Here is a 26553-nt window from a genome sequence, read left to right as displayed (position 1 = left end):
CCATAAATCAGGATAAGAAACGAATAACATTCTTAACGGAGTTCAAACGCTATGAAATAGACTACAACTCACATCTTTATCTAAGATTAAGATAATAACAAGCGAGCGACATGTGCCACCTATTTGTTTGTAGGGTAAACTTAACAGTTCCGTTAAATCTTGTAGATATTTTGGTGTAAACGCACCCCTTAGTAAATCACTGTACTACACTTACCTAAATGCAGAGGTAAGATAAATGCTTTCAGAACTGTTGCTGGCAACCATCCAGACTATAGTGCTTATGTTTCAAAGAATAATGAAAATGATGTACACAACTGACATGGATTATTAATTGAATATACTGTATCTATGTTAATTTTAGCTAAAGAAACATCTCTTCGGCCTTTGGAGCTAATGAAAAACGAAGCTCTCAGAATTATTATTGGTTCTCCTACAACTACTAAGGTTAATAACTTAGAAGGTAGATACTTGGTGTTAAATATTTTTTTGAAAATAACCATACACTGTCACTATAAATTTTGCTAAATGTCTAGAAGTAAATAAACACAAATACAAATGGATTGTGAAAACCTGCAGTTATAAAATCATATAACTATCAAAATAGACGAGAAGAGCATTTCACTTTTTCATTGAAGCTGTATTCATTTAATATGCATCTTAAAAGCTTTCTCAAGAAGCTCATCTCCAGTAATTTCTTTGTTAAATAAATTGAAAAGGCAACTGCCCAAGAAAATAATTGTCACCTAACAGTTAGTAAGAAGATATCACAAATTATATACACTGATCTAAAGAAGAGTTCACTGGCAGGACTCGTCTACGTTCGTTATTTCCTAGACAATAGAATAATAATTAACAGCTAAGCTCCAACACTGAATTGTTGCCATCCTAATGATTCTGAAGTTATCTTACAACAACGAGTTTGAATCCCTGATCATTACTGATTCTTTGTCATCACTGAATGCACTTGACTAGCATAATAATTAACATGCTCAGGTGTGAATATTCAAATATCAGAGAAAAGGGAATTGCAGTTCCTAAGGATTTCATCTCGCACTGCATTACTACTACTGCGTAGTGAAGCTGATACATTAGCCAAAGAGACGTACTTGGAAGGAATAAGTTGATGATAACCAGGGTCTATCCCGTCAATCATTATAAATAGTATTAGGAGAGACGTAAATAGTGAATCTGAATGTCATAGGAATGCCCCTAGAAGCCTGAGTATATCTATAACTCACTATGATAACTTGACCGTAGATAAGCACATTTACGGAGCAACTTAGTTTAAACAAAGTGATGTAACCAAGCCTAAGCTTGACTACTGCATGCACTGTACATCTGGCAGTTTTGCATACGTACAACCGAAGATCAGGTTAAATACAAAGTATGTAGTCAGCCGTGTGGTCACTTGCTGGAACGCTATATGCTTGATTGTATACTTATTCAAGTATTTGGAGATAGTGTAATAATAAGTAATATGATTTGTCAAGTTATATTATTGGTAAAAATAAGATAACAGACATTTTAAGCAAACATCCTAAATTTGCTTGTAACATGAAATATAAATTGTAAATATATACCCAGGTATACTGTTAATCATTTTAGAGTCTAATACTAAAGCTTTTTGTGTACCCATACGTTTTTGGGGTATTGTCCAGAGGATGGGCAATGGATGTATAAACTAGATAAAATTCACAGGGTGGCAATAGGGCGCACAGATAACTGTTTAAGTTACTGCTGCAGCAGTAATAAATGGTATCCGTGTGATTCCTCGCCTGGAACAGGTATTATGCGATCTTTGATTGGTCCTCTACAACAGGTATTATGCGATCTTTGATTGGTCCTCTACAACAGGTATTATGCGATCTTTGATTGGTCCTCTACAACAGGTATTATGCGATCTTTGATTGGTCCTCTACAACAGGTATTATGCGATCTTTGTCTGATTGATCTCCTGCTTTAAGGATTGTTTCATCTGCTTGGCCGCTTGTTGCAGATCGATTATGGTTTCTTCTGACTTGTCACCCGCTGAACCATTAATATAGTTCTATGTATGATTGCCTGCTACAGCCTGAACATAGTCTCGTCTGACGGTGCGATCCTGCTTAGTATGTGGTTTTGTTATGATGTCTGGTCCTGAGATGGTCAGAGTATTTTTTTTCCATTTTTTTCTTCCCTCCCTCTTTATACCCACAACCTTCATTCACAATTTCATCCCACCCCGTTCAACCTCCCTTGTCACTGGTCTTATGATGACATGCGAAAAAAGTCAGTACAGCCCACAATTGTTACAAGGATTTAAATGCCATAGAATATGGTAAGGATAATGGAGGGTGGTGGGGGAAGGAAGGATAGGGAAGCCTGAAAGATATTGAACTAGGTGTTGGGTTGATGGGAGACAAGACTAGCGGCTCTTCAAGGAGGAGAAAACAGCGGCTCTTTAAAAGGGACGAGAAAAGACTTGTGGTCCTTCAAGGAGGAGAAAAGACTAGCGGTCCTTGAAGAAGGAAGTGGAGAAAAGACTATTGACTTTCACTGTGATATGTGGAGTATAATTAAATTTTGTTAAAGATTAAAGAGTGGCAAGTAAAACTTGGACATATAACAGGTTCCAGCACTCCTACATTTGTATATTAACATAACATTTGCACACACTTGCGTGGTTGAACTCGTGATAATATATACCTGGAAGGTACGCAAGGGCCTGGTTCCAAATCTGCACACTGCCATAACATGCTGGAGCGAGGAATATAGAAGGAAGTACAAAATAAACCTAGTGAAAAGCAGAGGTGCGGTGGGCACAATAAGGGAACACTATATCAACATCCGTGGCTCCAGATTATTCAACATCTTACCAGAAGATATCAGAAACACTGCTGGAACAAGTGTAGAAATCTTCAAGAGGAAACTGGACAAGTATCTTCACCAGGTGCCAGATTAACCAGGCTGTGATGGATATGTGGGGCAGCGGGCCTCCAGCAGCAACAACCTGGTTGACCAGGCTAGCATCAGACGAACTTGGCCTATGTCTGAGCTTCGGGAGTAGAAAGACTCAAAATTCATGAAAGGCAAAGGTATATGTATGTTAGTAAATGAAACACAGACATGGGAATATTAGAGTGCAGCCCAGCAGCCCTGGATGGTGTGTAGCCTTCAGATGGTCACTTTGAGTGGTTTTTATTTTCACGAGGAAGCGTTAAAATCATGAGGATTATACTGCTCCTTGGGAATGGGATGCAATTAAGTTTGATCCGAGGAAAGGTAGGGCAGTTCTATTTTTTTTTATGTCAAGAGCTCTTCAGTAGCATCAGTGCACCCAATTTGAAGGACAGGTGAGAGCACAGAAGAAACAAGGTAGATACTGTGCATCAAGGACAACACACAAACATTGGACGGACTTCATTTTGCTTCAGAAGTCAGATAGGTAAGAAATATAACGCAGCATAGGGAATTCACTCAGTTTTGGTAACAGACAGCAGAAGTAATGTGAAGTTGATGGGCGTTGAGTGAAATTTTAAAGCCCAGTTCTAAGTTATACCTACTATCCCCAGGATGCCAAGCCCACGATGCGACCCATAACCGTCGACTGGTACCTAGGTACCTATTTACAGTTTAATTTGTTGTTGAAATATCAGTTTTGAATGTGTGCTTTGACTGCACTATGTTATTACCCCCCCCTCTCCCTGGCATTTCTTCAAGGTTTTGCATTGAGTTGTTCTAGTGTTGCTTCATACCTGAATACACATGTATTGCTTACGTGCTGGGCCGCCACCCTGGCTTAAAAATGCTCTAAACTTTTGTTTAATGACTCGAGCGTGATTCAACCCTTGTGTTTGTCCTAGCACTCACGCTCACGTGTATGTGCGTGTACGTATGTAGTTGTTATTGCGAGAGTATCAAGTATCGGCTCGTGGTCCTGCCTCAGTTACGAACGAACGGTCACAAAATTCGTGCCATATCTGCCCTATAACACCTACTCTTAAAGCTTACTTGTATGACGACTTTACCCACTGTTTTCTAATCCAATTTGTTTCTCTTCGTAACTACCTTCAATCAGAAAATTTACTTGCTGTTGTCTCTGTGACCGTCATTAGATCCTCACTCTGTTCCTTTCTTATTGGTCTCCGCCGTTTAATTAGTGTATTTATGTGAATCAAGCCATCCTAGGCCGTGACCGTGGCTCCTGGTTCTCCTTTCCCATAGTTTTTGTAAGGTGTAGTTCTTGTAATCTGTCCTAGTGGCCCGAGATTCTTCATCCTACTATCAACAGACATCAGAAATATTGCCGGAACAAATGTTGAAGTCTTTCAAGTGAAACTGGGCCACTACCTCCGCCAGGTACCAGAGCAGTCAGACTGATGGCTATGTGGGCCAGCGGGCCGCTAATAGCAACAGCCTGGTTGAGCAAGCAATCAACAAGGAAACACGGTCGAGTTGTGAAGGTAGAAAATACCCGAAACCTCTATGATAGGCCTTGCTTTTTCTTGCGCTGAATTCCAGTAGCCACTTGCACAACTATCTCAGTAATGTCAGTGTTTTTGTATCATTTTTCTGTCTTTTTCCAGTATTTCTTCTTCACATGTTTTACTATAAATTGTTATATTCATGGATAAGTGCTAAACCTTGAAGGATCATACAAGTTCTGAGGAATAGGAAGAATCCTTCAGAAGTATCTAGGCACCTGTCTTGAAGATGGATTGATAGTCCCTAGTGGAAGAAGTCTTCTCAGTAGAATTCACTTGAGAACTGGTCTCGAGGCGCCTCTGACTAGAGGAGACAGTATAACCGCATATTGCAACCCATCCTAGCAACTGCTGTATGTCACGTCTTCACATACGCTTTACAGCACGTTTCTAGGTTTAAAAACTATAAATATAAGATAGAAGGCGATTTAAAAAGTGTCGTACGAAGACAAAACGGGCACTCACTGCGCGCGACTGCAGTAAAAAGTCATATTTCGATTGCTCGACGCTCTATCAATAGTCATCCATTTGACTGTTTCACAACGGTACCATGATTCATATTATGTTTAACATACTAGTCGGTATATAACACCAGTGATATACACTTGAAGGGTAAATAGTAAGAGGCGGCAAGTTTGTCATCCACTGCACTTGTTAAATTATTTAAGCCTAGGGAACACTTCTAGGAAGTGAGGAAAGTGGTATAAATTTTCATTGTTGTACTTTGATGTTGAGGTCAGCCGTAAGAGAATATCGTGTACAACATAGCAGCTTAGAAGACATGCGATGGGCCAGCCAGGGTCTTTGGATGCATTAGTCGCAAAAGTAAACACGTGAGTGTGTTATTTCACCTCATGCAAAGTGTGTCCACTTTGTATAGACTTTGAAGAGTATCTCTTGATGTGTATGCACTGAGATTTCCATTGTATGTAAACTTGGATGGGCATTTGTACGTTAGTTTATTTTAATCCTTACATTGAATATTAAGTATTCTGACTTGGTGGTGTATAGGTGACTTGCAGCCTTAATGACTGTGTAGTCAGTAGGTTTCAGTCAGTAATATGCAGTGCTTTCTTATGAAATAATATGCAGTAACCCCAACTAAGGCAGAAAGTGTGTAGTGCTCCGTAGCAGTTACTTATAGCTTATCCATGGATTAATTTATTCATGGGGGAAATGCCTGGGATAAGACTAAGGTTTGATCCAAAGAAAACGGTAGTTCCAGTTCCTTGAATCAGGAGCCCTTCTCTAGCATCAAGGCACCGTCCCCCGTGTTATTTTTTTCACTCTCGTATACACTCTTGAAAGATAATTGTATTAGTGGTTGGTGGGGATATATTTTTTTTTGTTCGTCAGAAAATAAGTGACTTCTGACGTGAGTCATTTGATTTGTAAAGATTGTATTGGGGGGGGATCTGTAGAGCCGTGTTCGACAGACAACTTTTTAAGAGCTTGGTTACCACGGTGGACTGTTCTAGGTGAGCAGTTGCAGCTCAGAGTAGAGATTAAGGCAGTGGTTGTCAGGTGGAGAAGTGGGAGCAGCGAGAGGCAGCAGCAGCAGCAGGATTAATGTTGCAGTAATGGCTTCCCATCTGGATAATCCAGGGACACCACGAGAGCTTCTTAACCGCCACTCACTGAAGAGTCCACTTTCACTCCCACCCACTACTCACCTCTCCCATATTTTGGTGGTCTTCCCCATATTGGTCCCTCACATCTTGGTAACCACTGCTGTGGAATATATGTGGAAAATTTTGAATTTTTCGAAATTCAGCATGTGTAAATTTGAATAATATAATTGTGTATTAAAATGATGCCGATTTGACCCTTCGAGAAATTTTATGTGAAGGAGGGTGTGCAGTGGCAGCGGCAGCGGAGTTATTCAGGGGAGAAGACGCCATTTGTAATTTGCGAGTACTGGTTGTCGTGGAAAATTCAGCTAATAATACGGCATCATTGAAGCCAAATTGGGGTGTTTGGGCCTGAATTTGTAATAGAAACCCGTATTAATGTGTCCTGTTGAAGAATTGTGACAGGAAATTTGCGGGACCTCCAGAATTACATGTGGATGATGGAAGATAAGACTATGCCATCACACACAGGGAAGTGTGCCATTAGTCTTTTCATTTAGATTTTTCACTGGCCAGTGTAGGATTCTGTTTGATAGGCAGTCATTGTGGTGTAATCCATGTATAGTAATTAAGTGGTAAGTGGTAATAGGAATTTCTTTTTTAATAACACCATTATAATTTATGTATAGAAATTATATTTTGTGTACTCAGCAAGCCAAATCATATACAGTCCACATTTTAGAATTTACCATTATTGGTATTAATGATTTTTAATATTGTAATTATTAATTTAATATTAGGTCTGACTTTTTTTGAGTGATGTAGTGGGCATCGAGGGAGTGACCGTTCTGCGACCTACTGTGACTAAGTCCCACTACCTTGTTCAAATTACTTGCACGTAAACCTCATGCAGGTAATTTCTCACAATATCCTTATGACATTAACACTGTTTTCCCTTGAAAAACGACATTGAAAGATAAATGAAATAGGGTCAGATTGTAAACATTGTAGAAGATCCAGCTTAACAACACGTTGGTACGGAAGTGGAGCATCATTGTCAGTACCACGTATGGTGTTCGTATGATACACCAGGTGTGTTTACACTGTTGCACCTGTAGTCTTGACTCTTGGCGGCAAAAGTTATGATCGCGAGACCCTAAGCTGGATTAGAATCAAGCTATGAGAATAATTAAGAGTTAAATCACAGAACAGGTGGAGTTCGAATCTATGGCAGGCCAGTGTGTCATATATGGCTTCGTTTCGTGATTTGTTTTCACTCGTGTGATTACGATTTCGTAAGTCATAATTCTGAGCTGTAATAGAACTGCCAGAATTTATAACTTTTTAGAGCTGAACTCTCCTACCGTCCAGCTATTTATGACAGAGTAAACCGGTTAATATTTTTTTTTTGCAACAAAATTGTTAAGGAGTAAGGTATACAAGGATCCTAATTGGGCGATTCAAAATTGCACTTAGTAAAATACACTAGCGAATGAAAAAGTTAGACAAAGTACTAAAGGCCTAAATTACGAACTACATAATGAACTTTGTTATAGAAGAGACATGGAAAGTACACCTTGGGAGTAAAGTGATTAAATCCGTTAAGAGGGATATGCATATTATAACTTTGTTTATATAACTAGTGAAAACCTGCTGTTAACATTGTTGATGGATCATCGCTGAATGTACTTTGAAACTCAAAATTTGTTAAATATCTTGAAAAATTAATAATTGGGTATCTTCAACCCAGGTTGAATTAGTCGCCCTTGAGTTAACCGCTGAGGTTGTAAAGAAAACAGGAAACAATACGGTTTATGGGAGTCTGTCTTATTAAATTTAAATTCGAGAAATATCACTAGCAGTAAGAAAATGTAAAAAAGTTGGAAAACTTAGTAGATTATATTAGCGCGCGCATGTATGTAGTTAGTAGTAGTTAATAGTTGTCAGAGGAACTTGTCGATAGACACCTGGCCTTTTGTGTGTGAGGAGTGTGTGTACACTCGCCTATTTGTGATTGCAGGGGTCGAGTCACAGCTCCTGGCCCCGCCTATTTGCTGATCGCTATTAGGGGCACACACTTCCTGCTCTAAGAGCTCTATCGTACCTCTTCTTAAAGCTATGTATGGACCCTGCCTCCACTGCGTCACTCCAGATTGTTCCACTTCCTGACAACTCTGAAGAAATTGTGTGTGTGTGTGTGTGTGTGTGTGTGTGTGTGTGTGTGTGTGTGTGTGTGTGTGTGTGTGTGTGTGTGTGTGTGTGTGGATACCATCTCATGTTAACTTTGCAGGGAAAGTAGGAAAACGGGTTTAGAGAAGACGCTACAATATATTACTAGGAAAATACCAGTTAAAAAATAGATGAGTTCAGTAAGAGGTGCGTTAGGAAACAGTGACTGTAGATCATTACAATAGACTTGTATTAGATGAAATGCATGTTTATGCTCAGGTGGAAATAGAAGAGTAGAGGCGGTGGTGGGTAGGATATATTCAAGTTGTTTTTATATATAGTAGGTTAGTGTAGCAACTCTGAGAGGGAAGTGTAAATTGTCTCCAGAGGAGAATAAATACACATTCCCCCACACTGTCTTAGAATGTAGCAAGAGTTCAGGAATGTAGAATGTAGCAAGAGTTCAGGAATGTAGAATGTAGCAAGAGTTCAGGAATGTAGAATGTAGCAAGAGTTCAGGAATGTAGAATGTAGCGAGAGTTCAGGAATGTAGAATGTAGCGAGAGTTCAGGAATGTAGAATGTAGCGAGAGTTCAGGAATGTAGAATGTAGCGAGAGTTCAGGAATGTAGAATGTAGCGAGAGTTCAGGAATGTAGAATGTAGCGAGAGTTCAGGAATGTAGAATGTAGCGAGAGTTCAGGAATGTAGAATGTAGCGAGAGTTCAGGAATGTAGAATGTAGCGAGAGTTCAGGAATGTAGAATGTAGCGAGAGTTCAGGAATGTAGAATGTAGCGAGAGTTCAGGAATGTAGAATGTAGCAAGAGTTCAGGAATGTAGAATGTAGCGAGAGTTCAGGAATGTAGAATGTAGCGAGAGTTCAGGAATGTAGAATGTAGCAAGAGTTCAGGAATGTAGAATGTAGCGAGAGTTCAGGAATGTAGAATGTAGCGAGAGTTCAGGAATGTAGAATGTAGCGAGAGTTCAGGAATGTAGAATGTAGCGAGAGTTCAGGAATGTAGAATGTAGCGAGAGTTCAGGAATGTAGAATGTAGCGAGAGTTCAGGAATGTAGAATGTAGCGAGAGTTCAGGAATGTAGAATGTAGCGAGAGTTCAAGAATGTAGAATGTAGTAAGAGTTCAGGAATGTAGAATGTAGCGAGAGTTCAGGAATGTAGAATGTAGCAAGAGTTCAGGAATGTAGAATGTAGCGAGAGTTCAGGAATGTAGCGAGAGTTCAGGAATGTAGCGAGAGTTCAGGAATGTAGCGAGAGTTCAGGAATGTAGAATTTAGCGAGAGTTCAGGAATGTAGAATGTAGCGAGAGTTCAGGAATGTAGAATGAAGCGAGAGTTCAGGAATGTAGAATGTAGCGAGAGTTCAGGAATGTAGAATGTAGCGAGAGTTCAGGAATGTAGAATGTAGCGAGAGTTCAGGAATGTAGAATGTAGCGAGAGTTCAGGAATGTAGAATGTAGCGAGAGTTCAGGAATGTAGAATGTAGCGAGAGTTCAGGAATGTAGAATGTAGCAAGAGTTCAGGAATGTAGAATGTAGCAAGAGTTCAGGAATGTAGAATGTAGCGAGAGTTCAGGAATGTAGAATGTAGCGAGAGTTCAGGAATGTAGAATGTAGCGAGAGTTCAGGAATGTAGAATGTAGCGAGAGTTCAGGAATGTAGAATGTAGCGAGAGTTCAGGAATGTAGAATGTAGCAAGAGTTCAGGAATGTAGAATGTAGCGAGAGTTCAGGAATGTAGAATGTAGCGAGAGTTCAGGAATGTAGAATGTAGCGAGAGTTCAGGAATGTAGAATGTAGCGAGAGTTCAGGAATGTAGAATGTAGCGAGAGTTCAGGAATGTAGAATGTAGCGAGAGTTCAGGAATGTAGAATGTAGCAAGAGTTCAGGAATGTAGAATGTAGCAAGAGTTCAGGAATGTAGAATGTAGCAAGAGTTCAGGAATGTAGAATGTAGCGAGAGTTCAGGAATGTAGAATGTAGCAAGAGTTCAGGAATGTAGAATGTAGCAAGAGTTCAGGAATGTAGAATGTAGCAAGAGTTCAGGAATGTAGAATGTAGCGAGAGTTCAGGAATGTAGAATGTAGCAAGAGTTCAGGAATGTAGAATGTAGCAAGAGTTCAGGAATGTAGAATGTAGCGAGAGTTCAGGAATGTAGAATGTAGTAAGAGTTCAGGAATGTAGAATGTAGCAAGAGTTCAGGAATGTAGAATGTAGCAAGAGTTCAGGAATGTAGAATGTAGCGAGAGTTCAGGAATGTAGAATGTAGCAAGAGTTCAGGAATGTAGAATGTAGCAAGAGTTCAGGAATGTAGAATGTAGCGAGAGTTCAGGAATGTAGAATGTAGTAAGAGTTCAGGAATGTAGAATGTAGCAAGAGTTCAGGAATGTAGAATGTAGCAAGAGTTCAGGAATGTAGAATGTAGCGAGAGTTCAGGAATGTAGAATGTAGCAAGAGTTCAGGAATGTAGAATGTAGCGAGAGTTCAGGAATGTAGAATGTAGCGAGAGTTCAGGAATGTAGAATGTAGCGAGAGTTCAGGAATGTAGAATGTAGCGAGAGTTCAGGAATGTAGAATGTAGCGAGAGTTCAGGAATGTAGAATGTAGCGAGAGTTCAGGAATGTAGAATGTAGCGAGAGTTCAGGGATGTAGAATGTAGCAAGAGTTCAGGAATGTAGAATGTAGCGAGAGTTCAGGAATGTAGCGAGAGTTCAGGAATGTAGAATGTAGCGAGAGTTCAGGAATGTAGAATGTAGCGAGAGTTCAGGAATGTAGAATGTAGCGAGAGTTCAGGAATGTAGAATGTAGCGAGAGTTCAGGAATGTAGAATGTAGCGAGAGTTCAGGAATGTAGAATGTAGCGAGAGTTCAGGAATGTAGAATGTAGCGAGAGTTCAGGAATGTAGAATGTAGCGAGAGTTCAGGGATGTAGAATGTAGCAAGAGTTCAGGAATGTAGAATGTAGCGAGAGTTCAGGAATGTAGCGAGAGTTCAGGAATGTAGAATGTAGCGAGAGTTCAGGAATGTAGAATGTAGCTAGAGTTCAGGAATGTAGAATGTAGCAAGAGTTCAGGGATGTAGAATTAATATCAACTGTGTTATGTACGCACGTTGTAGTTGAGGTTGGTAACATTGTAGTTGAGGTTGGTAACATTGTAGTTGAGGTTGGTAACATTGTAGTTGAGGTTGGTAACATTGTAGTTGAGGTTGGTAACATTGTAGTTGAGGTTGGTAACATTGTAGTTGAGGTTGGTAACATTGTAGTTGAGGTTGGTAATATTGTAGTTGAGGTTGGTAACATTGTAGTTGAGGTTGGTAACATTGTAGTTGAGGTTGGTAATATTGTAGTTGAGGTTGGTAACATTGTAGTTGAGGTTGGTAATATTGTACACAAACAAAACACAAAACACAGTATTTGCTGCAGTTATATAATAGTAATTTCTGAAGGTGGTGATAATTGAATGTTTATTATTAGTTATTATTAAAGGAAAAACACTAAATCCGTACTGAAAATTGAATGTTGAAACAGCTAATAAAATGCAGGAAATGTATAGTATTGATAAGGGGTATATTAATGACTGGCAGGATGAATGACGGCTCAGTGAAATGGTTCCCTGGGTCAAAATGTTAAAATGTTAGTTACATAACTAAGGCGGCAGATGTTACTAAACTAGAAATAAATAACAAAAAGGCACAATACCGTGACTGGAACGATACACAAATAACCCGCACATAAAAGACAGAAGCTTACGACGACGTTTCGGTCCGACTTGGACCATTGACAAAGTCACAGTGTGACTTTGTCAATGGTCCAAGTCGGACCGAAACGTCGTCGTAAGCTTCTGTCTTTTATGTGCGGGTTATTTGTGTTACTAAACTAGAGCTGAAGGTGACGGGGGGGGGGGGGGAGTATGTTTGAGGCAGGTGTAGTATATGGTGTGTCAGACCTGTTGGTAGCGTGTGTGAAACACCAGCTCTACCTGACACTAGGTCACACCACTTACTGCAGTACTTGATGTTAATTAAGGCCTCCCTCATGGATTGTATCCCTCTCACATGCTTAATATTTACACCGAGGGGCTCCATGTATGTATTCAGTTTCATTCATTCAGTAGCTGTCTTGCCAAAACTCAGGAAACGTAACGATTCAAACGACTGTCTTAACTGCAGCCTCCCCACCCCTCCTTCAGAGTGGAGGCACTGTACGCACCACCTACAGGACTCCAGTCGGGCTAAATGGTTTCCGTGAATTACCTTGCTCACACTCCAACAACTCGTTAAACCATAAAAATCACTTGCCTCCATTCCTTTCTAATACTCTTATACTGTATATAATATATATAGTGTACTGGTTAAAGCACTGTGTACTTGGATACAGTGTGTGCAGGTTCGAATCCTGCTGTGAACTGAGAGATAATGTTTGTTAAAAGTGTGTGTGTGTGTGTGTGTGTGTGCGCGCGCGCGCGCGCAGAACAGTTGCAAACAGGCGATCTTAATGCGCAAGCCACATGGGGCTGTGGCTTGTTCTTTATTAAGATCACTACCATGTCTAGGGTAACATTTATTAAGGAGTACGGGAATTCGATCTACCGACCTCGCAAGTGTCGACAATTCCTCAACCAGAGACTGTACAATATACTGGGTAAGATTTTTTTTTTTAATTTCCCGTACTCTCCTGTCTGCATGTTATCGTCACGCTAACAGGTCTCCTGTTAGCGTGGGTGGTGCCGCTCTGGAAGGTAATACCTCTAGCGTGGGTGGCGCCGTTCTGGAAGGTAATACCTGTAGTGTGGGTGGCGCCGCTCTAGAAGGTAATACCTGGAGCGTGGGTGGCGCTGCTCTGGAAGGTAATACCTCAAGCGTGGGTGGCTTCGCTCTGGAAGGTAATACCTCTAGCGTGGGTGGCGCTGCTCTGGAAGGTAATACCTCTAGCGTGGGTGGCGCTGCTCTGGAAGGTAATACCTCTAGCGTGGGTGGCGCTGCTCTGGAAGAGGCTCTGGGTGAGGGAGAGGTGGCCCAGTAGAGGCCCCCTGCACACACATGCAGTTTTTATAACTATACTAGTTGCCACTTTCTATTTTTTTTCCTTTGTCCATTTATCGTTTGCGTTAACCATAGTTATGTATGGAGATTTTTGTCATGTTATTGCTAGGTGTGTGTGAGTATAACTAGGCGGGGATTAAGTCAGTATCTGTTCATGGGGGCCGCCGCACATCGATTTCGGAAAATTGGAGGATGGTGTGTGTTGGTTCAATAAAAAGGGGGTTTACGGCAACTGCTGGTGCACGCGCTCTCAGGTGAGAGCAGCACGTGGTATGTGTTTGCACGCTGCTACGTCAGTGTGACACCAGTAAGCAGTGTGATAGTGGTGATAGTAGACTCATATAGCGGTGGCAACCAACCTATCCTCACATAGTTAACTAGTTTCGGGATGCACTTACTGTTGGCAGGACGGCTGGGTAGTTTATTAACCAATACCGTTGTTCGCCTTAGTACTTACGAATTTGTTTTATAAATTCCCATACAGTATAGCATTGATACGAGAAGTCTTGAGTATTTTATTCAGTAATGGTAAGAGTTGCTTGTGGTGAGATATATGCAAGTGTGCTTGTGTTACTTGAGGGAAAAACGCGACTCATATTGTGTATGTGTTAACACCTGGAGTGAGCAGTGAGGTGGATTGGTGGGCGAATGTGTTGTAAACACAAGTGTGGTAACCAAGACTACTGGTGGCAGTGGTGGCCTCAAGCACCCAGGCCGCCCAGGCAGGGAAAGCTACACAGTGAAAGTTGTTATACGTGAGGGTGGTAGCTAGAGGCGAAGTGTGACATCGTCAGTAGCAGCAGGAATACGGCTTCATGCCTACCCAGGACTCCCTCACACAGGTACGTGGATCTTGCCATACTAAAGTGAAGATGAGTTCGCAGCGTTGTTTTTAAATCTTCGTGACTGTATTTGGATTATTAAGGTTGTAATTCACCTGTATATTAACCTCAAGAATCATTAATCTCTAAAATAGGGATTAAACTGTCATTGTGTATTATTATTATAATCAAAGGAAGCGCTAAACCTACAAGGGTCATACAGCGCCGTGTCGTTGTGCATATACTGAGATTTCCTATAATCACTTGTCAATGGAGATCACCACTCTTGTTCTTTCACTACACAGGTACTGTTCATGCAACACAAGTCAAAGTAATGCAGCCTCCAGTTCGTTCCTGAAAGAGTTGGGCATAAAACTCGTTAGGGAAATTAAGGATACGAGAGCAGGTAGTTTTCTGTTACGGCATAACATCGCTGCAATCCAGTGAGGCAGTGTCTTGTAAGGCATATGCTCAGACTTGGAGCAGCTGAAGGAAGTATTTGAAATATAATTGTTCACAGCATCACCTCCGTGCCTTGTAATAAAGTCCTTCGGACAATCGCACTGTAAACTAATAGTTAAATATACGTATATGATAGAAAAACCACAATTCAGCGAGGATAAAGAAGCAATATCACTACATCACATGGCCTCTTCAGGTGACTGAAGTAGTACACAAGTAGTGGTGGGCGCACTGCCACACAGCTACGAGCTACCTCGGCTAGACTAGCGTGTGGGACTCGATGGTTACCTGAACGCTCCTGCCGGATCAAATGTGGTGTAAATATGGCTCAATATACTGCACCCTTCACATGACTATATATAATTACGAGTTTACCGTCCCATTTGTTTGGTGGCCTCCAGGCAATCACCGCTACCCTATCCCTTGTTAATTATTGTGCAAAATAAGGCGCTTGCGATTATCCACGTTTGTGTAGTTACTTTTGATATTAACGTCTGCGTTTGTGGTTAACAAGCAGGTCTTTATCGTTCTCACAACTAACCCACACATTGAATATGTGCAGGTTAGTTTAGACAACGTCTAGGTCCGTAGTAACCTTCATCAAGTCACGACTTGAAAATAGTTCAGGACTGATCGTAATGTCGTCTAAGGATCAATCTCTAATTTGTACAGTAGTTATGATTTTTTTTTTTAATCAGTATTGTTACTTAGTATTGAGGTATATTTTAAGAAACCCTCTTAACAGACTACTCCAGCATTGATATAAAACTTGGTAATTGATACCCATAAGTTGTTTAAAAAAAAAGTGAGGAAACGCTCGGATGTATGCGCTAATGTTCGCTAAGGTTAGTCACAGAGTGACTAACCTTTATCTCCGTTGCTTCATAGTGACACCCTGACTCAGCTTCCAGCTGAGGCAGGACGTCACTCTGTTCTCTAGTAGCTCGTTCAGTCCACAACCGAAGGTACTCGTGTCGAGCCCTGGACGAAGTAGATCATTTAGGTAAATCTCTTCACATCTACTCTCCTGCAAGACTACTGTGGGTCGCATCTTGTGGGTGGAGCTGAAAAGTGCCCAGTGGTAGTAAGTCTCACTGACTTCCTGAGGCTGACAGGATCCCCCTTCCTCATAGTACGTTATATCTTAGTTTACTATCTTGTACCTAGCTAGCAGTTGACTCCCCTGGCTGCCTTCAAGAGGGAGCTGGACAAACACTTAGTACCCGATCAACCGAGCTGTGGTACGTACGTTGGACTACGTGAGGTCAGCAGTAACAGCCTGGTTGATCAGGCCCTTATCCACCGGGAGGCCTGGTCAAGGACTGGGCCGCGGAGGTGTTAACCCCCGGAACACCCTCCAGGTAGGCAGACTCCTTCCCCTCTCTCATACTATATCTTGGTATACCAGTCGTGCCTCGCGGTGAGTGGGAGGTCAGGAAGGAAGCCGGCCACGCTAAGCACCGGTGGCGGCTCAGAGGGGCTGCATCACCACCCTTCCTTGTCTGTAAGATCACCTTCGGCTAGTGAATGGTACTTTTACCTTCCCAAGCAACTGACACATACCTTCTTAATAAATTTTACGTATTTTCCGGCATATAAGGCGCACCTTCTCCATAAAAAGTTGAAAAATTAGCCTGCGTCTTATATGCTCAAGGTCAGGCCTTGTGTTACGCTTTAGCGTAAAGTAAGGGTAATTAGCTTTTGAATATGATTACTGATTTATGATACTTCTGTCGTGCGTCTTATATGCCGGAAAATACAGTATCACGCTGACACTTTATTTACAAAGAAAGGGGGAGAGGGTTCGAGTCCCACCCGTTCTGTGGTTTCCTCTCGAATCTTCATGAATAATTAACCATGTGCAACATCTGGATACCTTTACGTTCAGAAATTTGGCCATCCAGTGGCTCAGTACAGTATATGGGAGAGTCCCACCTACCAGTGAATGTCTTAGTCTGATACACGTCTTCCAACTCCTGTATATAAGCACTAATTATCCTGCCTCCACATTTTCTCATGTAACATTTTAGTCAGCATATTCCCAAGTCTAAAGTAAGTCATAACTACAGATATCAAGTCTAAAATACCTACAGTGTATACAAGGCATTTCTTACATTTAACAAGTAGGGGACCCCACCTTCCCTCTCTTCTCATAGTACGTAGGAGACCCCACCTTCCCTCTCTTCTCATAGTACGTAGGAGACCCCACCTTCCCTCTCTTCTCATAGTACAGTACATCTTGGTGTGTCATCTTGTACCTGGTTTAAATTATGTTAGTTTTTCGTGTGGTTGTATTCATCTTTGTAGTGTCAAAATTCCTGGCTAACATCGTCCATCAAAGTTGTTTGTAAATTTTACAAATTTGTTGTGTTATCTTATTCATCCATACTTGTGTTGTAAGTTACTGGCAGTTGAAGGTTGTTGCTTGGTGTCATCCAAAATAGTAATTACTGATTGTTTTATGTTTGGTAGTGAGGTTTTGCTGCCTAAGTTAAAGATTGGTGCTCTGGAGTGTGCAGCATTCAACCTCCTCCTCCTCCAGAGTAACCCCTTACCTCTCCGTGTAAGTACTGCCACTCCAGTTCTTTCCTGTTCATCTCTTCACCTCTTTTTTCCCACCTAGTTCACACTTCATCAATCTCTTACCTGCCTCTTACACCCTCTCCTACTCCCAACCTCCCTACACTCTTCTCACCTCCCCAACTCGCACTTCCATCACCCCTCACCTTCCCCTCCACCCCTCACCCTCCCCTCCACCCCTCACCCTCCCCTCTACAACCTTATCATTAGCAAGGACCAATTTCCCTCACGCGCTGACATAATGACCTTAACGCCTCGTCTAATTAGACTGAGGTCGAAACTGAAGTGTGTGTGTATGTGTATGTGTGTGTGTGTGTGTGTGTGTGTGTGTGTGTGTGTGTGTGTGTGTGTGTGTGTGTGTGTGTGTGTGTGTGTACGTATTCACCTAGTTGTGGTTGTGGAGGTCGAGTCACATCTCCTGGCCCCGCTTCTTCACTGGCCGCTACTAGGTCACTTCCTGCTTCATGAGCTTTATCATACCTCTTGCCTCCACTACATCACTTCCCAGACTATTCCACTTCCTGACAACTCTGTGACTTAAGAAATAGTTCCTAACATCCCTGTGATTCATCTGAGTCTTCAACATCAACTGTGACCCCTTGTTGCTGTGTCCCATCTCTGGAACCTCCTGTCTCTGTCCATCTTGTCGATTCCTCTCAGTATTTTATGTCGTTATCATATCCTCCCTATCTCTCCTATCCTCAGTGTCAAGTCGATTTCCCTTAACCTCTCCTCGTAGGGCATGCCCCTTGTGTGTGTGTGTGTACTCATCTAATTGTGGTTGCAGGGGTCGAGACTCGGCTCCTGGCCCTGCCTCTTCACCGACCGCTACTAAGTCCTCTCTCCCCCTGCTCCATGAGCTTTATCATACCTCGTCTTAAAACTATGTATAGTTCCTGCCTCCACTACATCGCTTGCCAGACTATTCCACTTCCTAACTACTCTATGACTGAAGAAATACTTCCTAACATCCCTTTGACTCATCTGAGTCTTCAGCTTCCAATTGTGACTCCTTGTTTCTGTGGAACATCCTGTCTCTGTCCACCTTGTCTATTCCACGCAGTATTTTGTATGTCGTTATGTCTCCCCTGACCTTCCTGTCCTCCAGTGTTGACAGACCAATTTCCCTTAACCTTTCTGGAACTAGCCTTGTTGCAAACCTTTGCACTTTCTCTAATTTCTTGACGTGTTTGACCAGATGTGGGTTCCAAACTGGTGCTGCGGACTCCAGTATGGGCCTGACGTACACAGTGTATAAAGTCTTGAACGATTCCTTACTGAGGTACCGGAACGCTATTCTCAGGTTTGCCAAGCGCCCATATGCCGCAGCAGTTATCTGGTTAACGTGCGCTTCTAGCGATGTACTCGGTATTATACTCATTCCTAGGTCTTTCTCCTTGAGTGAGGTTTGAAGCCTTTGGCCTCCTAGCCTATACTCTGTCTGCGGTCTTCTTTGCCCTCCTCCGATCTTCATGACTTTGCATTTGGCGGGGTTAAATTCTAGGAGCCAGTTTCGGGACCACACATCCAGCTTGTCCAGGTCTCTTTGTAGACCTGTCTGGTCCGCATCTGATTTAATTCTCCTCATTAACTTCACGTCATCTGCAAACAGGGACACTTTTGAGTCTATCCCTTCCGTTATGTCGTTCACATATACCAAGAATAACACTGGTCCCAGGACTGACCCCTGTGGGACCCCGCTCGTCACTGGCGCCCACTGTGATACCTCATCACGGACCATGACTCGCTGTTGCCTCCCTGTTTGGTATTCTCTGATCCATTGCAGTGCCCTTCCTGTTATACGTGCCTGTTCCTCTAGCTTTTGTACTAATCTCTTGAGGAACTGTGTCGAAGGCCTTACAGTCCAAGAAAATGCAGACAACTCACCCCTCCCTCTCACTTCTTACTTCAGTTACCTTGACATAAAACTCTAGTAGGTTTGTGAAACAGGATTTGCCTTCCATGAATCCGTGCTGGCTGTCGTTTATAACCTTGTTCTGCTCCAGGTGCTCTACCACTCTACTCCTGATAATCTTTTCCAAGACTTTGCATAGTATACATGTCAGTGACACTGGTCTATAATTTAGTGCTTCATTTCTGTCTCCCTTCTTAAAGATGGGGACTACATTTGCCTTCTTCCATACTTCAGGTAGTTACCCAGTTTCAAGGGAAGTGTTGAAGATTTTGGTTAGTGGCACACGTAGTGTCCCTGCTCCCTCTCTAAGGACCCACAGAGAGATGTCTGGTCCCACTGCCTTTGAGGTATCAAGGTCACTTAGGAGCTTCTCCACCTCCTCCTCAGTTGTGTAATTCATCCAACACTTGTTGGTATATCCCTTGTTGCTGTACGCCACTGTTTTGTCTCCCCGTTGTCCCTTCAGCCTCCACTGTAAATACTTCCTGAAATCTCATGTTGAGCTCCTCACATACCTCCTGGTCGTTTCTTGTGAGCTCTCCACCTTCTTTCCTCAGCCTGGTTACCTGGTCCTTGACTGTTGTCTTCCTCCTGATGTGGCTGTAGTTTCGAGTCAGACTTGACTTTCGATGCTATGTCATTTTCATACTGCCGCTGCGCCTCCCTTCTTATCTGTGCATACTCGTTTCTGGCTCGTCGATTAATCTCTTTATTCTCCTGAGTCCTTTGCCTTCTGTACTTTTTCCATTCTCTAGAGCACTTAGTTTTTGCCTCCCTGCACCTTGGGGTAAACCAAGGGCCCGTTCTGTCCTTCCCATTATTTCTGTTACCCTTGGAAACAAACCTTTCCTCTGCCTCCTTGTATTTTGTTGTTACAAAGTCCATCATTTCGTTTGCTGATTTTCCTACCAACTCCTGTTCCCACTGAACCTCCTGCAGGAAGGTCCTCATTCCTGTGTAGTCCCCCCTTTTATAGTTTAGCTTTTCCCTTTCTACTCCTGTTACCCTCTCCACTTTTAGCTCCACAATGTATTCAAAGCTCATAACTACGTGGTCACTAGCTCCAAGGGGCCTTTCGTATGTGATGTGCTCAATGTCAGAGCTACTCAGGGTGAACACGAGATCTAGTCTTGCTGGTTCATCCTCCCTTCTCTCTCTGGTAGTATCCCTAACATGTTGGTGCATGAGATTTGCCAGCACCGCGAACGTACGTACTTATCTATTTGTTTTTGCAGGGGTCGAATCATACCTTGTGGTCGTGCTAGCGCGCACGCGACCATACAAGATTAAATTTTGAATTCTTTGAAGAAGTGAACGCAGAGGTAATAACAGATGGGGGGGGGACGATAGGTGAAGACCGAGTTCAGAACAGAAGACTGAATTGACGAGAATTTCTGAATACAGTACAAGTGAAGAGAGAACCGTGAGGAAGGTCAGCGAATGAGATAATAATCTGGCAGGAAATTAGGGCAGTGCTAAGGAGAGGAGGATAAAGAATTTAAATAAGTGGTTCAGAGAACCCACAGGTTGATAAATTAGACACATGTGCAACACTTGGGCATCTTTACTGACGAAACGTTTCGCCACACAGTGGCTTCATCAGTCCATACAAAGAAGGATGGTGAAAATCAGAAGGAGTTTGAGGTAATCAGTCCCTCAACCTGGAGTCGATGTAATCAGTCCATCAATCTTGAAGACTGAGGGACTGATTACCTCACACTCCTTCTGTATGCCATTCTCCTTTGTATGGACTGATGAAGGCACTGTGTGGCGAAACGTTTCCTCAGTAAAGATACTCAGGTGTTGCACATATGTCTAGGATATAGAAATTTAACCTGACGACATGATAGAAAAACCAGGGGAGACATGATACACGCATTGAAAATATTCAGAGGACATAATGGTGTAGACAGGGATAGACCGAGAGGCGGGAAACCTGTACAGCAGGGCACAGTTGTAGGTTAAAGTAGTAGATGAGCCACAGGGTTGTCAGGAAGTGCCTCTTTGACCTGAGGGTTGTCAGGAAGTGTCTCTTTGGCCTGAGGGTTGTCAGGAAGTGTCTCTTTGGCCTGAGGGTTGTCAGGAAGTGTCTCTTTGGCCTGAGGATTGTCAGGAAGTGTCTCTTCGGCCTGAGGATTGTCAGGAAGTGTCGCTTTGGCCTGAGGGTTGTCAGGAAGTGTTTCTTTGGACTGAGGGTTATCAGGAAGTGTTTCTTTGGACTGAGGGTTATCAGGAAGTGTTTCTTTGGCCTGAGGGTTGTCAGGAAGTGTTTCTTTGGCCTGAGGGTTGTCAGGAAGTGTTTCTTTGGACTGAGGGTTATCAGGAAGTGTTTCTTCGGCCTGAGGGTTGTCAGGAAATGTCGCTTTGGCCTGAGGGTTGTCAGGAAGTGTCTCTTTGGCCTGAGGGTTGTCAGGAAGTGTCTCTTTGGCCTGAGGATTGTCAGGAAGTGTTTCTTTGGCTTGAGGGTTGTCAGGAAGTGTCTCTTTGGCCTGAGGGTTGTCAGGAAGTGTCGCTTTGGCCTGAGGGTTGTCAGGAAGTGTCTCTTTGGCCTGAGGGTTGTCAGGAAGTGTTTCTTTGGCCTGAGGATTGTCAGGAAGTGTTTCTTTGGCTTGAGGGTTGTCAGGAAGTGTCTCTTTGGCCTGAGGGTTGTCAGGAAGTGTCTCTTTGGCCTGAGGGTTGTCAGGAAGTGTTGCTTTGGCCTGAGGGTTGTCAGGAAGTGTTTCTTTGGCCTGAGGGTTGTCAGGAAGTGTCTCTTTGGCCTGAGGGTTGTCAGGAAGTGTCTCTTTGGCCTGAGGATTGTCAGGAAGTGTTTCTTTGGCCTGAGGGTTGTCAGGAAGTGTTTCTTTGGCCTGAGGGTTGTCAAGAAGTGTCTCTTTGGCCTGAGGGTTGTCAGGAAGTGTCTCTTTGGCCTGAGGGTCGTCAGGAATTGTCTCTTTGGCCTGAGGGTCGTCAGGAAGTGTCGCTTTGGCCTGAGGGTCGTCAGCAAGTGTCGCTTTGGCCTGAGGGTCGTCAGGAAGTGTCGCTTTGGCCTGAGGGTTGTCAGGAAGTGTCGCTTTGGCCTGAGGGTTGTCAGGAAGTGTCGCTTTGGCGTGAGGGTTGTCAGGAAGTGTGTCTTGGGCCTGAGGGTGGCCAGGAAGTGTCGCTTTGGCCTGAGGGTTGTCAGGAAGTGTCGCTTTGGCCTGAGGGTTGTCAGGAAGTGTCGCTTTGGCCTGAGGGTTGTCAGGAAGTGTCGCTTTGGCCTGAGGGTTGTCAGGAAGTGTCGCTTTGGCCTGAGGGTTGTCAGGAAGTGTCGCTTTGGCCTGAGGGTTGTCAGGAAGTGTCACTTTGGCCTGAGGGTTGTCAGGAAGTGTCTCTTTGGCCTGAGGGTTGTCAGGAAGTGTCTCTTTGGCCTGAGGGTTGTCAGGAAGTGTCTCTTTGGCCTGAGGGTTGTCAGGAAGTGTTTCTTTGGCCTGAGGGTTGTCAGGAAGTGTCTCTTTGGCCTGAGGGTTGTCAGGAAGTGTTTCTTTGGCCTGAGGGTTGTCAGGAAGTGTCTCTTTGGCCTGAGGGTTGTCAGGAAGTGTCTCTTTGGCCTGAGGGTTGTCAGGAAATGTTCGTTTGGCCTGAGGGTTGTCAGGAAGTGTTTCTTTGGCCTGAGGGTTGTCAGGAAGTGTCTCTTTGGCCTGAGGGTTGTCAGGAAGTGTTTCTTTGGACTGAGGGTTGTCAGGAAGTGTTTCTTTGGCTTGAGGGTTGTCAGGAAGTGTCGCTTTGGCCTGAGGGTTGTCAGGAAGTGGAATGACCTGGATGAAGAAGTGGGGGCAAAACTTCACATATACACTAGTGTTTAGAGGATGGGAAGTAAACACAACAATTAGGAAGTCGAAACCCGGGACCAGAAGCTGAAGCTCAACCCATGTAACCACAGATTGACGAGGACACATGTAGACAAAAAAATCACACACACACACCACAAACTCACTCTCTCTCTCTCTCTCTCTCTCTCTCTCTCTCTCTCTCTCTCTCTCTCTCTCTCTCTCTCTCTCTCTCTCTCTCAGGATCAGCTCTTCCTGAGTACCTAATAATAATGATAATGTTCCACCAGGTTATTGCACATCTACTTTGATGAACATTCGTGTACTCACATACACTGGTAACACATGTATACACATGTATACACAATTTTCCACGCATTATATACATACACAAATTATACAGAAAAGAAAGAAATGGGCAGATTGCATGCACCTGAACTTATTGACAAAAATTCGGCCGAGTTCCCCATGAAAATTCGGAAACTAAAGAGTTGAAAGTCAAGTGTGACGTGTAGTTTTTATTTTTAAGTTAGGAACGTGTTCCTCTTCAAGAGGAACATTATTGTAAAGTGTTCCTGTAGCTTACTCAGCTCACACACTGACTGTCCGTGGTTCGATCCCCTGCTGTGCCAGTTCACCTAGCGGTAAGTAGGTACCTGGTATAAACCCAGTCCTTTTCACTCGTATGTTTATTCACTCTATTTAAAGCTACCCAAGGTTTTAGCCTCTATTACCCTACTCGGCACGTTGTTCCAGGCATCGACAACTCTGCAAACCAGTAATTACCTGGTAACTAGCCTCTGGCCGGGCTGCCAGAGCAATAACATGTCTCGTAACCAGCCCCAGCAAAAATGGCTACTCGTAAAATGGTTTAGACCAGCAAATTAAATATTTGTGCTAAAAGATTCATCATTATGGACATGAAGGTACAAGATGCAGATATTTTTGTTATTGGGATATGCTTCCGCTCTATGCAGAGCTTTATCAAGTCATGACTTGATAAAGCTTTACACAGAGGGCAAGGATAGCCCAGTTAAACATTGTTCTGTATATTGTGTTCACGTTCACACCTGTGTTTATTATATCTCCACGTCCACCCTTCACTGTTTTGTCTCATAACGTAAGTTGGAAGTACCCAGTGGTGGAGGGTTGACGTGTGTGGTGGAGGGTTGACGTGTGTGGTGGAGGGTTGACGTGTATGTGTGGTGGAGGGTTGACGTGTGTGTGTGGAGGGTTGACGTGTATGTGTGGTGGAGGGTTGACGTGTATGTGTGGTGGAGGGTTGACGTGTGTGGTGGAGGGTTGACGTGTGTGGTGGAGGGTTGACGTGTGTGGTGGAGGGTTGACGTGTGTGGTGGAGGGTTGACGTGTGTGGTGGAGGGTTGACGTGTGTGGTGGAGGGTTGACGTGTGTGTGTGGTGGAGGGTTGACGTGTGTGGTGGAGGGTTGACGTGTGTGGTGGAGGGTTGACGTGTGTGTGGTGGAGGGTTGACGTGTGTGTGGTGGAGGGTTGACGTGTGTGTGGTGGAGGGTTGACGTGTGTGTGTGGTGGAGGGTTGACGTGTGTGGTGGAGGGTTGACGTGTGTGTGGTGGAGGGTTGACGTGTGTGTGTGGAGGGTTGACGTGTGTGTGTGGTGGAGGGTTGACGTGTGTGGTGGAGGGTTGACGTGTGTGTGTGGTGGAGGGTTGACGTGTGTGTGTAGTGGAGGGTTGACGTGTGTGTGGTGGAGGGTTGACGTGTGTGTGTGGTGGAGGGTTGACGTGTGTGTGTGGTGGAGGGTTGACGTGTGTGTGTGGTGGAGGGTTGACGTGTGTGTGTGATGGAGGGTTGACGTGTGTGTGTGTGGTGGAGGGTTGACGTGTGTGTGTGGTGGAGGGTTGACGTGTGTGTGTAGTGGAGGGTTGACGTGTGTGTGGTGGAGGGTTCCATGAAGAAACATTGAATAATAATTGGAGAGCTGGTATCATGGCGTCAAGAGCGTGTGGTAAGTGACTTTCCCCTCCTGGATAATGTATACTTCATGCCTCTTATCCTCCTCCTCCTCCTCCTACTCCTCCTACTTTCCTCTTCCCCTCCCTCCCTCACTCATACTTCTCACTCCTTAGTACTCTCATCTGTTACCCCTTTCATATTTGTAGTTACCGTAAAAGAAGTGTTCTTACGTATTTGTAGTTATAGTAACAGATCTATGTTGAAGACTAAGACACATGTACAACACTGTCGCATGTTTATATGTGTGTGTAAGTTTCACCTAGATAGTGAGCTGCTTCAGCCGAGTACAGAGGTGACTAATATTGGAGGTAGCAAAGGCGTGGACAAGTAGAGATGTGATCACCTATGTTCGTTGTAAAGTAACTAAAGTGATAAACTTGTGTATGTTATATAGTACTTGTGATCGAAAGAACTATGTTAGCGGTGGTTGTCTGCTAGACCAGTTGGTCATGTTTGGATAATATATATACAGAGAGCAGAAGAAGAATGTTATTAAGACCACGTTTCGCTCAAGTAGAACGTTTATCGTGATTTGATAAAGCTGTTTGACGGTAATTCTGTCTTTCAAAAACCTTCATTTGTGTTTTTAGTCTTGCCATTTAGACATATTTGTCGGCACTGCTTTCTCACTTTGTCATGTCATTTGTGTATGTTCCCAGCGCTCTGTGATACACACGAGTTTTCACATGTACGACAAGAAAACTTAGGACGACATTTCGGCCTCACTTGGACCATTGCAGTTTATTTGTGTATTGTTTCAGCCACGCTATTTTGAACATTTTTCTTTAAAAATGATAATCCATTAGTTTTCGTACACACTACCACCTTTTGGATCCCATTTCAGCTGTTAACTACCTTTTCTACACCTCCTTTTATTTTTTCGGTTGAAAGTTGTGCTCTGTTAAGAGCTTGTTACGTCGTTATTATATCTCTCGCTTTGTTTACATGTCCTCCGTTGAGGCCATTTACAGTTCTTTTAATCTTCGTACTTTGTTTCTTAACTCTACAACCTAGGCCTACTGATTTGGTTTTGAATTAATAATAATAATAATAATCAGTAACTAGCTTTAGAAAGTTATCAAAGTCTTCTCCTAAAGGCAGCTGGGGTTTGTTGGTAATTCTCCTTATGTATGATGGAGAGTGTTTAATAGTCTTGGTCTCTCTACACGTATTGAGTTATCTCTTAGTGTGATCATTACACTTCTGTTGTGTACCGGGAATATTTTTGCATTGTCTGCCAAGCCTCTTGCTTTCGTAGGGAATAGTGGTTATAGTGTGCAGATTTGGGATGACTCCATATATTTTTGCTGTGTGAACTATGACATATCTCATGTTCTAAGGAATACAGTTCGGGAGTCTGTCAGGCGTTCTCATTAGTTTAGCTGCTTTACGAAGAGTGAACGTTCTCTGTACATTCTCCAGATCTGTAGTTTATACCAGCAGTGAAGGTTCTCTGTACATTCTCCAGATCTGTAGTTTATACCAGCAGTGAAGGTTCTCTGTACGTTCTTCAGATCTGCAACTTATACGAGAAGTGAAGGTTCCCTACATTCTTCAGACCTGCTATTTTGCCGGCCTTGAAAGGGGACCGCTTTCCTCGACCATTGTGATGATGTTTATCCCTGGAAGAAGTCAGGGCAGGATGGTCCTACGGACGGGGCAGGGTCTTGAACCCCCTGCTAGGACTCTTCCTTGGGGGGAGGGGGGTGGGAAGCAGGTGGGTGGGGTGGCAGCGT

The 26553-nt window shown here is 43.3% G+C and overlaps 1 protein-coding gene across 2 annotated transcripts in view; it reads left to right on the top strand.

Moving 5' to 3' along the window:
• LOC128704241 (rootletin) overlaps positions 1-26553 on the top strand; it is a 504072-nt gene that overhangs the window by 5089 nt on the left and 472430 nt on the right. The window contains exon 1 of one of the 2 annotated variants that reach the window (XM_070102947.1): positions 13593-14099. The exons of the other annotated variant lie outside the window; for it this stretch is intronic. Within the exon in view, the coding sequence (XP_069959048.1) occupies positions 14073-14099 (27 nt within the window). The 5' untranslated portion in view covers positions 13593-14072. Of the gene's footprint in view, positions 1-13592; positions 14100-26553 lie in introns of those variants that run through there. 2 annotated transcript variants of the gene reach the window in all.

Source organism: Cherax quadricarinatus, chromosome 84 (genome assembly GCF_038502225.1).
Source record: "Cherax quadricarinatus isolate ZL_2023a chromosome 84, ASM3850222v1, whole genome shotgun sequence".
Lineage (NCBI taxonomy): Eukaryota > Metazoa > Arthropoda > Malacostraca > Decapoda > Parastacidae > Cherax > Cherax quadricarinatus.
The sequence above is the reverse complement of the archived record's forward strand: the minus strand, read 5'-3'. Positions and strand labels throughout refer to the sequence as shown.